At 33.9% G+C, this 14,742-nt stretch overlaps 1 protein-coding gene across 12 annotated transcripts in view; it reads left to right on the top strand.

Annotated features, from left to right (window-relative positions):
- The window catches only part of NBEA (neurobeachin), a 562,035-nt gene that overhangs the window by 451,450 nt on the left and 95,843 nt on the right, over positions 1-14,742 (top strand). For all 12 annotated transcript variants that reach the window (XM_045567190.1, XM_045567200.1, XM_045567192.1 and 9 more), the window contains 2 exons: positions 1,042-1,157; positions 13,256-13,368. In XM_045567190.1, coding sequence (XP_045423146.1) covers positions 1,042-1,157; positions 13,256-13,368 — 229 coding nt within the window. The remainder of the gene's footprint in view (positions 1-1,041; positions 1,158-13,255; positions 13,369-14,742) is intronic.

Raw genomic sequence — 14,742 nt, 5'->3', positions numbered from 1 at the left:
CAGTGTGCAACAGGAAATGAAGGTGGGGTGGGAGATCTGACTCCAGAATCTGAGAAGCTGTGCAGTGCCCGACAGGTGTACATATCCCATGCCCAGCTGTGGTTATTTAAGAATGAAATACAAATATTATTACTCTTTCAGTTTTTGAGTATTATATTTTCAAATAGCTATTAGTTGTTAAGATGTTAAGTATTCATTGAGTTGTTTAGACCTAACTACTTAATAAACAGAACTGTTAGGTACTTCTCTTCACCAAGGAGCACCATGAAAAAATTACTGAGGCACTAAGGGTGCCACTGGAAAACTTTGAGAACCTCTGTCAATCATTTTTGGAAACCCAGTAGCTTTATCACACTTTTCTAACTGCAATTAGCTTTCATTATTTTTAGATAAACACATTGAACCTGGAAATTTTCATAATTTGTACAAATTATCCTGACTTATTTTCTTCAGCTATTCCTATAGACCTTTTTCTGGACCCATACATTTTTTTCAAAGTTCCCAGTTGTTGTTTTTTACATTATTAGAGGGATATATATTCTGTGGGTAGAGGCAGTGTACGTGTGCACATTCTATGTGTGTAAATGTGCACACTCTACATGTGAAGGCAGCTATAAAAAGTTCATTGACAGCCAATAAATCAAATGCTTGTAAGCAGGTACCTGACTAACCACCTACCTACCTTGTTAGCATGGAGTAGATTTGCTGTATTGTTTAAAAGCTACCTTGATTTATTTTGAGTGTAGTTTTACCTTTATTGTTCTTGTTGATTTGTAAGGTACCCACTTGCAGCTATATTTTTACAAATAGGGTTTCTTTCAAATTGGTTTATCCTGAATAATTAAATATATCTTCCCTACAATAGAATTCTCAAATAATGCTAATTCATATAATCAAAATATATTTTATAATTTACCCAAAAAGAATAAAGCATAAATTATTTTAAATTGAATGATATCAAACCAACATATTAGCTAATACTAGATTTGTTTAAGTTACAAATTAAGAGACTGTGTCTGTGACGGTGTGCTTAATTGCTAGGAGGATATCACTGGCCACTCCTCGGCAGCTTTATAAATCTTCCAATATGACTCAGCGCTGGCAAAGAAGGGAAATCTCAAACTTCGAATATTTGATGTTTCTTAATACTATAGCAGGTAAGATGTCTCATTCTTTAATCTCATAATGTTTATATTCATCAAAATATTTGGTAATATCACTTGATATAACACATTTTTCTTTTTGGAATTTAAATGCAGCATCAAGGTAAATTTTGAAGCACTCACATTAAATTTTATCAGAAACTATACAAGCTAATACCAAGGTTTTGATGCATTTATTGTTGAAGAGGCTTTTCCTTGCTCTCCTTCTGCCATTTCCTTTGCTGACAGCTTTGTCTGAAGGTTTATTAGAGTCAACAAACCATTGCTAGAGAGTGTCTGGAAATAATAATGGTAAAATGTAATTTCACTACTTTGTCATTCTCAGCAATAGCAGCTAGACAGGAGAATAACAACAGGATTCTGCCTAGTACAGATGTCACCTGGATTATGGCATGATTAGGTTACAGCATCCTTTTTTTTTTTCTTAAAATAGTCAAATAAAAATAAAAAATCAGATTACATTTTCTAAATGATGAGTAACTGCCATCAACCTCGGCAGTACTATGCTTGTAAATCAAAAGGAGGTAGTGGCTTTGTTTTTCTGCTAAATCAGTGGTTGTCAGTGGTTAAACATGTCTATGAGATTTAAGCACTTCATTCTTTTTTCTTAAGCTTTAAGCTCCAAAAGCCCTTATTCGTGTTGAATTACAAAGAGTTTACTTCTGTAAATCAGGCTCTACCAAAACTTTTTGCAATCAGATGAATTTAAATAACTACATAAATAAATATGTTTACCTACGATTATTGTTTCATTATAAATGAATTCTTAGAACATGAATTTAAAGCAGTGTTCTTATGATTCATTGCTTTAAAAAGATAACTATGTAATATTACTCTTTTTAAATCTATCAAACATAGTGTGAATCTGGATACTATAGGTCTATATTAAATGTGGATAATATAGATATGTATCAAACAGGCAAGAGAACTTGATTTGTCAACATTTGAAATGTTTTTGCATCTTAATCACTTAGTGCATTCATATATGTGGATATATTCATATATATTCATTTATTTGTATATACAGCAAACACATATATCTTAAAGAAACCTATTTACTCCTACAAAGATAGAAGAAATGTGTTATATTATGTAATTAGCACATTATTTATATATAATAGAATGAACTTAAATATCTGAAATGTAAAGAACTCAATTTCATTAGCATATTTAGGTAAACAGCATGAGGTACAGAAAGAATACAAGCTTCGACACCAAAAGGAAGAGGCATAGAATCCCAGATCTGCCAACTCTGTGTCTTAGAGCATAAGCTGAATTTCAAGTTTTAACTCTATGTTGGACTTTTAATCTTTCAGTAGCAATGTTTAATATATTTACATTTATTGTAATAACTAGTATGTTTGGTTTTATATTATCTTGTTGTGTACTATTATTTTTTATGTTTTCTTGCTTTTAGAATTGCTTTGTTCTTCTTTGACCATATAAATACTTTTTTGCTCACCTCTAGAGAGATTTAGAATGTAGACATCTTGTTATTAATTCTCCTAGAGATATATTTAAATTTTTAAAAAGCCTTCTAAACTATATTTCTCTTATTTTTGAACTAAAAACGAACCAACATTTTAAAATCACTCCTATGTACAATAAAAACTGTAACTAAATTTTACTCCTCATTCATTGCTTATCTTTGTAAATATAATTTACTAGCCAGAATCCAGATTATTATTAACTTCCTGCTCTGTGGAATCCATCTCTTTTTGCATGTTAAGAAGGCTTTCCAACTATTAAAATTTTATTCTTGTTCTTACAGTATATTATTTTGAGCTAATGGGTCTTTACCTGCTTTTTTAGGATACTGTTCTCTTTATATTCTTCTGCAGTATTTTTTCCATATGCTCTGTGTTAGGTTTTTTTGGTGTTTGCTCCTGAGAGATCTATCAAGACTCAGTGTCTACCATTAGATGGGCTTATGATTTTTTTCCCTGGCTGTGCTAGCTGTTTGGAGCTGTTAGATGTAAAACTGGAGAGCAGGGTGATACACCTTGCTTCTGGTTCAGTTTCCATTCTAGCAGGCATTCAAATTATTAATAAACAGTTCTGCTATTCTAAGATGGCATTCTCTCTATCCTCTGGATGGAAGGTTTTCTAGTTCATTTCTTTAAAGGGCTCTTCTAGTCTCCATCCCTTCCCACTGCATTCTACTCACAACTGGTAAGTTTTCCACAATATGGTACAGTGCCATCTATAACCACCACGCACTTCATGCCTGTTACTTTCTGGGGGTGTCTTTCTCTAATTCTGGACAGATTGCTCTGTCCAAATCTAGATAACATTGTAATCCCTTCTAAAAGTTGCACCTGAGCAGTATGGAGACCAATATGCTTTTTTCTCACTGGGACAGTCTTTAGGTTTCTGAACCAGGGCATGCAGACCATAAGGGGAATTTCAAAGTGTCTTCTTATTCTTTTTTGAATCATTGGGGCCTGTTTTGATGACATGAAGAATGTATAAGCCACTGATTCTGTTTAAGAATTTATTTGGTACTTCCTTTACAATTATAACTAAACATTAAAGGCCTGACTATTGTAGGCAATGGGATAAAAAGAAGAATAAAATAAAGACTAGGAGCTTACAGCACTTATAATCTAGATTAATAAATAAAATATACATAAATGAGAGCATTTTAAGGCAGCTGATATTAAGTGCTGAACAATTGCTATAAATAGTGAAACAGTGAATTCTGCAAAAGTGAAGCAGAGGGGAGGAATTTAAAAATGTGTTTGGGAGAAAAAAAGAGCCGAGCTCTTACAGATTTCTTCCAGTTGGATGTATATAGTGTGTTTGGGGGACATAAGTATCATATCTTGACTGGAGCAGAGAATAACAGATAATATCAGAGCTGTAGGTCAGAGCCAGATTATAAAGAGGCTTTTAAGAGTACAGTTTTGGAGGAGAAGGGAATGCAATATGGAATTTTAGGAAAATTAAACTGATAATTATGTATGTCATGAATAAAAATTGATACAGCTTAACATTAGAGAAAGCTATGAGGGAAGTGTTATAAACAGCTAGATACAAAGTCAATTTGTTCATTCTGTCAGTGAATAGTTACTGAACATTTACTGTGTGCCACACATTCTATTTTGTACCGAGAATACAGAAGTAAGTAAAATACAGTTTGTGCCTTTGAAAAGATCACAGTATAGTCAGGAAAACAGACATGTACACCAGCAATTCCAGTAAAAAGTTGTGGAAGTATTATAGTGAGAGCATATATGAAACCATTTGGGGTCAAAAATCTAGACGCTACTAATGTTACTTGTAACCTAGAGATCAACAAAAGGTTCTCATAGGTGACATTTAAAATGGGAATTGAAATACAAATAAGAATTCACTAGAAAGTAGGCAGAGGGCATTCCAAGAAAAAAGAAAATGTGGGGTGAAGATTTGGATAAGAATAGTGGAAGCAGATATGGCAAAAAGAGAGAGAAGCAAATGATACTTTGTATGTTACCATTATACAAAAAGTATGTCACTGCTGTTTACTCTAGTTCAATGGTTTTCAGAGTGTGGTCCCCTGACCAGCAACTTCAGCAGTACCTAATGCAAATTATCAGATTCCTTCGCAAACCTACTGAAACAGAAACTCTAGGGATGGGGACCAGAAACCTTTTTCAACAAGCCCTCTAGGTGGTTCGGATGCAAAAAGTTACAGCACCATTGCTCTAGCCATTTAATATCTAATAATCAGAACAAAATTTGCATATAAAAACATATAGAACATATAAGAAAGTATGAATTACGAGTAATAAAAGTTTGGAGAAGTCAGAGAGTAGTATGATATAGTCTACTCAAGGAAGGCTTCATAGAAAAGATGGACTTTAACTCTTCAAGGATTTTGTCAGATGTAGATGATTATCCATTCTCTTTATAAGTAGAATGACAATTGAAAAAAGTTATGAATATAAATATCCTGAGGCACTCTCCCTGGACATGTTCCTATTAATTCTTCCCCTGCCATCATCCTAAAATTATAAATAGGAGTGCCAGTTTATACTGAACACCAACATTGAAGATTTGGGTGATAGTTTTTATAGAGAAGCTGCACTAATACCAACATTGAATAATGGTTAGGGCAGCAATTAGAATTGCCTGTTTTCCTGATTTGTGGAAAATACTGTGTATCCATTCGTATCTTCTCATTAAAACAACTTTAAGAGTTCTCTTAGGATCCTAGAATAAAGGACACTCCAAAGTTATTAAATTGTGCTAATATTACCTTTACCAGCATAGGTTCCACTAATCATATTATTTCATAACACAGTTTTGGGGATATAGTTATTGTTCAGTAAGTACTTAATTGATTGAAATTTAAGATTTATCCTTTCAGCCAGGCGCGGTGGCTCAGGCCTATAATCCTAGCAGTCTGGGAGGCTGAGGCAGGAGGATCACCTGAGGTCAGGAGTTCAAGACCAGCCTGAGCAAGAGGGAGACCCCATCTCTACTAAAAATAGAAAAAATTAGCTAGGCGTGGCAGCACATGCCTGTAGTCCCAGAAGACTGAGGCAGGAGAATCACTTGAGCCCAGGAGATTGAGGTGGCAGTGAGCTACAATGATGCCACAGCACTTTACCCAGGGGGACAGAGCAATTATTTAATAATAATTAAAGAATGACTTCTTTAATTATTGTTGATGTCAAGATTCAGAAAAAAATAAATAGTATTTTTATTCCCTCTGTGTTTTGTTTCATTGTTTTTGAAACATTTCTTTAATTATTAATATCAATATTCAGAAAAATAGTAAATAATAATTAATGTTTATTGAGTGATTTACAATGTGCCGAACATTGTTCTAAGTGCTTTACATGAATTTACTCATTTAATCCTCACAATTGCCCCATAAGTTAGGTTCTGTTCTTTTCCCCATTTCATAGATGAGAAACCAGGTAAACAGAAGTTAAGTAAGGTGCCTAAATCACTGAGCTACTGAGTGACAAAGTCAGAATTCAAACCTAGGTCGTTTGGCTCCAGAATCTTCACTCAACCACTGCATTGTACTGCTCCGGGATATTCATGGAACCGTTCAATTTCATCTCCAGTCAGCAGCCGTAATTTATTAACTGCTTTTAAAACCTAAACAAGTAATGATTTAAAATAACTTTATCAATACTCTTCTTTTACATTTCCTCAGAAGAACTCTTTGAAGTTTATTTACTGTCATGACTTTTGTAGTCACTGGCGGCAGACTCCTGGAAGGAGACATGACCTTGGATGAGGGGCTTTCTTCTAATGATAGCAATTCTTGGAGAGGGACTTAGCTGAGCACCACCAGCCATCAGCACTCCCAGCATCCATTATACTAGCGGTTCTCAGACTTGGGCACATTAGAAGCAGGATCACTAAAACACAGATCATTGCCCCCATCCCCAGAGGTTCTCATTCAGTAGACTTGGAGTGCATTTCTAAAAAGTCTCCAATTGATGCTGATGCCAATGATCTAGGGACGACACTTTGAGAATTATTGCAGATAAAGGGCTGATAACAAGAATATATTTAGAACTCAGGAAAATCAGTAAGAAAAAATCGAACAACCCTATCAAAAAGTGGGCAAAGGACATGAATAGAAATGTTTCAAAAGAAGATATAAAAATGGCTAACAAACATATGAAAAAATGTTCAACATCTCTAATCATCAGGGAAATGCAAATCAAAACCACAATGAGATACCACTTAACTCCAGTGAGAATGGCCTTTATCAAAAAGTCCCAAAACAATACATGTTGGCGTGGATGCGGAGAGACAGGAACACTCATACACTGCTGGTGGGACTGTAAACTAGTGCAACCCCTGTGGAAAGCAATATGGAGATACCTTAAACAGATTCAAGTAGACCTACCATTTGATCCAGCAATCCCATTATTGGGCATCTACCCAGAAGAACAAAAGTCATTCTATAAAAAAGACACCTGCACCCGAATGTTTATAGCAGCACAATTCACAATTGCAAAAATGTGGAAACAACCCAAATGCCCATCAATTCATGAATGGATTAGTAAATTTTGGTTCATGTATACCATGAAGTATTACTGAGCAATAAGAAATAACGGTGATACGACATCTCTTTGGTTCTCCTGGAGAGAGTTGGAACCCATTATATTAAGTGAAGTATCCCAAGAATGGAAAAACAAGCATCACATGTACTCACCAAAAAATTGGTTTCCCTGATCATCACCTGAATGCACATCGGGGAATGATACCAACTGGATATCAGACTGAGGCGGGGGGTGGGGGGAGGGGATGGGTGTATGCCTACATGATGAGTGCGTTGCGCACTGTCTGGGGAATGGACACGCTTGAGGCTCTGACTCAGGGGGATGGGCGGGACATGGGCAATATATATAACCTGAGCTTTTGTACCCCCATAATAAACTAAAATAAAAAAAAAAAAGAAGCAAGATTGCTAAAACACAGATCATTGTCCCCACCCCCACAGGTTCTCATTCAGTAGGCTTGGAGTGAGGCTCAATAATTTGCATTTCTAAAAAGTCTCCAGTTGATGCTGATGCCATTGATCTAGGGACCACACTTTAAGAATTACTGCACTACACCTATATTCTTTATAAAACATACCCAAAGATAATTCTATTAATCTTCTACATCATTCACATCTTCTATAGCACTATCTCTTCTTCCCAATGAGGAAAAAGAAGTTTTGCTCAGTAAATACCCATGAAATGATACGATTTAACATTTATACTTTGTAAATATTTGCAAGATTTTGTAATCTATTATGTGAATTCACTAGAATTGCTGGATAAGGGATTCTTTAAACTTCCTGGATTAAAGAGAAGAGTTACAGGATTGGAATCTGGTTGAGTAGATGAAACAATCTTTTCTAGCCACACTTTTAAAAAATATAGGTCAATGTGACATAATAGATTTTATATTTTCTATAAATATTCTATAATTATTTCTCTAATACTTAGCTGAAAACAGTTTCAAATTCTATATTACATTAATGGTTGTTGTCTTCTACTTTCAGATTTATCTTTTTTCCCAGAAATATTATTTTAGTATGAAATACAGAGTATTTTATGACCCATTTCTTACTCTCCATTTCTTAAGGTTTCTCATACTTGGCCAATTTTACTTTTCTCCTTTCTAGATGCTTTTAAAAATAAGACTAAATAAAGCATATGGTCCCAATGTCCTAGTATTAATGCATTATATAGACTTTTTAGGCCCTCTTTGATTATATGTATATAAGTTTTGTGCAGATACTTTCCATAGTAAAAAACAGTTTGTCAAATCTTCAGAAAACATATTGTTTTTAAAAGACAGTTGCCTAAAAGCCCATAAATGTGTTTATAGTCTTTTTTTTTGTTCTATTTATAAATGTAATAAATATACATTATAGAAAATTGGGAATATGGAAAAGTATAATTTAAAAAATTAAACCACTCATAAGCCTCACCATAAACATACCAGTTGATATTTTGTGATTTATCTGTTTTTTTTAATTCTGCATATGATATATCATAGGGAACCTGCTACACATACAAGTTAACATTCTACTTTTTCCATTTCATTAAGTATTCTTCAAAGGCCTGATTTTTAAAACTGCATGAGAGTCCAACTTTGAACTGTGGTATAATTTATTTAACTATTTTGTAAACATTCGAGAGTTTTTTATTTTCAAAGAACTCTAAGTTTTAGAAGATTATATAAAAGAATTTTAATGATGCTTAGAGTTCCACTAAAAATATGGTTTCAACCTGAGTCCTAGGGTTGACCTGATTTCTGTTTATTGGGTTCTGAAAGATACAACCCATGCCTCCTTTTACAGCTTATTAAATAATACTATGAAAAAGATGTTAAAATCTGGCATTCTTACATTTAAAAAAATAATAGAGTGATTATTAACATAGCTTTGTGTAAATGATCCTCTGTTAGACTTGAGAATTTTTTTTAAAGGAGTTTGAGTTGTTTTTCATATGATCAGCTAATGAATTCAGCACAACTTCCCCAGCCCCAACCTTTTTCTCCTGTTTAGCATTTTCCACTTTTTTACTCTGTGATGAACAAGCCCTCCCTGGTTAATTATGTATATATTTAGCTACTGCATGTGTTGGGCTTATTATTGTCATCTAATTAGATGTAACTTGAACTGCTTCCTTCTAGAAAAATCATTAAAAATTCTTTCCTAATGACCTAGAGATGACAAAATGTCTGTAAAGTGTGAAGAAGCAGACAAGCACAGGAACATCGCTCTTAAAGAGTGTTAATCCAGATGCTGCAATCATCTAATTAAACAATATTTTGCTGTCATTAACATTTTCACCAAGGAATTGCAGTTATAATTTCTTTGTCAGCTGTCTCTAGATCACTTTACCTTCAAAACTAAAGTGCCATATAAAAACATTAAATTGGATGGTTTAATTAAAAAGTTTTTTTTTAAAGGAAGCAACATATCCAGTGTTTCTGAGATCTCATTTACTGTGCTTCACTTTTATTGTTTGAGTGGATTAGTGTCATAGGCTTGCAATATTTAATATTCATCTTCTAAGATAAATCCTTATAAGCATAGTTAGCAAAAATATATATATATTTTTTCTGTACTTAACCACTGCTGGAAAAGGAAAGAACTATACCAATTATAGCATAAGTGTATTTACTAAATTTCAACTATCCTAAAGAAAAAAAGAAAACATTAGTAAATAAATATTTAGACGTGCCAGAACCTAACAAGTATTACTTTGGAAATATCTCACTTTTGGGATAATTTAGTGAACAGTATTGTTTTTCATTTCACAACGGTGTTCAGTAAAATAATTAAAGGAATAATGCCAGTTTGTCATTAAAACTTATGAATGCAAAATCCCAAAATACCAATTAATCATTCTTTTTCTTTTATGTGACATTAAATACATTGTGTTTTTAATTCAAATTAAAAATATATATTGACTGTCCATGTTGCAAGGGTTTACTATGGAAATTTTTATTAAAAGCAGGTTTTAATGTCATTACATTTATTTATGAAGTTTATGGTATTAAAATTAAAATGGTGTTATAAAGGTCTAGTGATTTAAAAATTACTTAATTTTTCTTAATATTTATTTTCAAAGAACCCTGCAAAGATTATTCAAAGTGAATTACAAAAAATGCAGGACAGGTAAATAGCCATGAGCTATGACTGTTGACATCAATCATTTTGTGTGTATGTGTCTGTAAATTTTCAAATGATGCTTTCTTTCCTTTGTATTTTCTCCAAAAATAACATTATATATTTTCCTTTATTAGAAAATCCTATCTATTATATTAAAAGCTAATGTCTTTAAATATGGTTTCTGTTTTTTATGCCGTTTGCATTTATACAGTACATTTAAGTACTGAGTTAATGTAAATTGGCTTTTTATTGATTTTATTTTGACAGTTTTTTCTTAGTATATAAGTTATAAAATTTCAGAAATTTTTTAACAATTGTGGTATCTTTTATCTATCAATTGATTTATATAAGCAATATATGTTTTATATACACACATACACATATATATGTAGCATCAGCATTGTTCTATAAAAAGACACACACTGGAAGACCTACTTTTCATTAAAATATACAGATTTTTAAGTAGAACAGTTCCCCAGAATATGGCAGAACACTAACATGGACCTATTTAGGATCCCAGAAATAGCTCTGCCTGGCCAATCTATACTCTCTTTATATGTACATGTATTTAAAAGAAATACTGAGAGGGATCAGATGTCCTATATTAGCATATATATGAGCTACCAATCAATAATAAATTTAAAATTTTAGAATTTTACAGCTTGTATTTTATAATAATAGTATTGCTTTAGCAGACCATTTTCATGTACAAAGGACTTTATTAAAGGCTCTAAATTGTTGTTTATTGTCATCAGTACTATTCTTCATGGTAGACTTTTATAAGCACAAAGCGGGTTCATTGATTGATTGAGCTACCTAAGCTGTAGACATATTCTTCTAGTTTAATGTACGCATTCACAATGCCATTCTCCTCTCTCATACACACTTCTATTCCTTTGCATAATTCTCATCCTCTGAAGAGAATGTTCTGCAGTCTTCCTTCTTCACATGGTTTATGTTTGTTCAACTTTTTGAAATTTGGCATATTTTGTTACATTTTTATCATGTGCATATTAATTCCAACAACAAACGTTTATTAGGTAGACCGTATGTGCCAATACGCAGAGATTGAAAACAAAACAAAACAACCGGCCCCTATGCCTGTGAGTTCACAGACTAGTGGAGAGACAGACAAGTAAACAGTGACATGGATTAGGTCTAAGAGAGGTCTATCATCACAGAGGTGTGGTGGGAATGCATAGGGGGCCCTAATCTAATGCTCACTCATCCCGGTGAATCTGTTTTCTGTCAATTACCTACATCTGTATTATATGCCCACATAGGTTTACACACTTAAAACTATATGTAGTTTAGTTGTAAAATGCAAAGCTTCATATAGTAAACAGATAAAATAGTTATCCAATAAAATATTTGCTAAATGAATTACTTTGGTTTGATGCTTTTAATAGTGGATATTAGTTCTTACTTAGATTGTGGGTTTTTTTTTTTCTGGTTTACAGTCTTGTTTACCAATTGCTACAAAAGTAGGTATCATTTAATGTCATTCATTGCTGACAAACAAGATAGTGTCTGCATATCCATGTTACTATTATGGTATATATGGTGTGTACAGCAAGGCACACTTGGATGAAATCCATATCACTAAATACCAGTGATATAGCCATTTCGTGTAAAATTGAATGAAAATTTAGAAAGTTACCCATGATCGGAGCATAACACATTTTTTTACTAAAAATAATCTTATCCAACAAAAGTTTTCTTTGGACTCACTTTCTTTAATAGTGATTATCTCAATTCCACCTGCTCATATGGTATTCGAGTACCAGTTTATGAGGGGAAGCCAGTGCTGTGCTCCCCTAAACTTACCACATTCCCATTGTGCCTCAATATCCTTACCTGAAATATTTAAAGTATTCTACCAAAAACTAAACAGACAAACGCAACCTAAAGCCCAGCAGGTCTCCACTAAAATAAAACAACATAATACAAAAAGAAAACAAATGAACTTAAAAGAATGGAGGCTGGGCATGGTGCCTCATCCCTGTAATCCCAGCACTTTGGGAGGCCAAGGCAGGAGGATGACTTAAGGCCAGGAGTTCAAGACTAGTCAAGGCAATATAACAAGATCCCATCTCTACAAAAAATAATAATAAACAAAATTAGCCAGGCGTGATGGCACGTAACTGTAGCCCCAGCTACTTGGGAGGCTGAGGAAGGAGGATTGCTTGAGCCCAGGAAGACAAGGTTGCAGAATGCTACATTAGCGTACTGCACTCCAGCCTGGGTGACAGAGGGAGACACTGTCTCAAAAAAAAAAGTGGAAAATATATGTTTGACATCTACCTCTGTACTTTTCATCCTGGCTTCAGAGTACTTTAGTTCACTTGCAAATTCTTTACATCGATTCTTGATATAGTTTAATATAGTATTCTGTGCACTGAGAATGTAATTTCTAGATACACATTCACTGTAACAGAAGATCATCACAAGCTGCAAGCGTACAGGTCAGCAGGGTGACCTTCTTTGTAATCGCTTTTGGGGGCTCTGGCTGCAAAGACTGCGCATCCAAGGTTGCAATATTCTCTCCATCAGCAGAAGAGGGATTGAGTATGGAAACACATATGTGTTAATAGGAAGTTTCAGTGGGCCACGCCCCAAAGTGCCTCCATTTACATTCTGTAGATGGAACTAAGTCCACAGCCATAGCTACTGGTAAGAGAGCCTGAGAGGTGTCATCCAGGCCAGGAAGAAGATAATCCATTACAACAAGCAGCCAGCAGTCTCTGTCACGATCTTATATTATAAATCGTAATTCTAGTGACTTTTTAAGAAATTATTAAGTAAATTCACTTGAAATACATTGTTAAAAGAGCACTTTTAATTGAAGACATGATTCAATAAAGAAAAGAGTTACTTTTCTTCTGAAATTCATAATTGCCTTGTAAGAACAGAAACTATTTCATAAGCAATTAGTGTATACAAACTTTCTGTTTTTCTTTGCTAGGACGGACATATAATGATCTGAATCAATATCCCGTGTTTCCATGGGTATTAACAAACTATGAATCAGAAGAATTGGACCTGACTCTACCAGGAAACTTCAGGGATCTATCAAAGGTACCTTTGGGATATGTAGAAGTCAGTTTTCTTCATAAGAATATAGTCTAAAAGCATTTCTGCCAGAGAGAGAGAGAGAGAGAATGTGTGTGTGTGTGTGTGTGTGTGTGTGTGTGTGTGTGTGTATCTCCAATTAATGTTTGTAAGAAACTAAACCTGGTTGTCTTCTCCTTTTGTATTCAGTGTTTAAATATCAACAATTCTTAGCACAAGAATTAGGCTACAAGAAAATAAATTAGTACTAGCATAGACCAAATGAAATGGGTATTTGAGAAAGGACAGATGTAGGGAAAGGTTGCTTAGATATCTTAGGCTTTAAAGTCATAAAACTGAAATTATTACAAAATATGGTGGCAAATCATTTCTGTGATGTATTCCTTAGGTATGAGACATGTTATCATTTTTTTCCTTTTTTACTAAACAATACTGAAGAAAGGCATTTTATCTTGATGAAAAAATACACATACCCCGAAGAGAAGCATAATGCTGAAAAGAAAGTCCATTAAGTTTATCAAACATCTGTTTAGATAGGAAAGAAAATATATGGCCCAAAAAATGGCAAGAACATGATATATAATGGGGATAGTAAATAAACAGCAAATTTTTGGTTAGTTCACCTTATTTGTCCAGAGGAAACTTAAATGGGATATACTAAACTGTTTGAAATTGAGTGAAGAACTGGGAACTAAGTTTAAAAAGCTGCTCTATAGCCTCAGTTTACATCAGAGCCCAGCGCCAACGTTTATGTACTTTAGCCATAGTAAAGCCTCAGCCTATTCACTTTGAATTTATCTCTCTTTTCTATCAGACTTGATTGTCTGGGTTAACAGTATACAGAGGGCTGCTAAAAGGTATATATGTGTAGGTTTGGTGGTTTGGTTTCTGGGCAGCAGGCTTCAGGGGCTCTTAGCCAAGGCTAGCTTCAACATCATTGAAACCAATTTAAAATTAATCCCACAAATTGTTTTTAGCTCAGCATGCCTTCTCTTGCCTCCATTCTTGCCTTTGAAAGCTAGACTTGCCCAAGCTGAAGTTCTATATTGCACTAATTAACTAGCTGTGTGACCTAAAGCCAATTTACCTTCGCCCATTTGTAATATGAGAATAATAATACTATCCCATCTCATACAATTGTAAGGATCAAATAACATGTGCATTTAAACAGTGTAACACAGTGCTTGGCACATAGAAGCACCTCGTGAATATTAGCCATTGTTGTTACACATGAAGTATTCTTAGCCTGTTTTTGAAGCCTGTTTACTAAGTTTTCCATATTCTTATGTCATCCACTCTCTAGTATTTTTATTATGTAACTTCCTTATCAAACCTTAGTTGTAAGCCAGGTAGTGGCACATGCCTGTGGTCCCAGCTACA

The sequence above is a fragment of the Lemur catta genome, chromosome 13 (assembly GCF_020740605.2).
Source record: "Lemur catta isolate mLemCat1 chromosome 13, mLemCat1.pri, whole genome shotgun sequence".
NCBI lineage: Eukaryota > Metazoa > Chordata > Mammalia > Primates > Lemuridae > Lemur > Lemur catta.
Note: the sequence above shows the minus strand (reverse complement) of the source record. Positions and strands in the feature narration are given on the sequence as shown.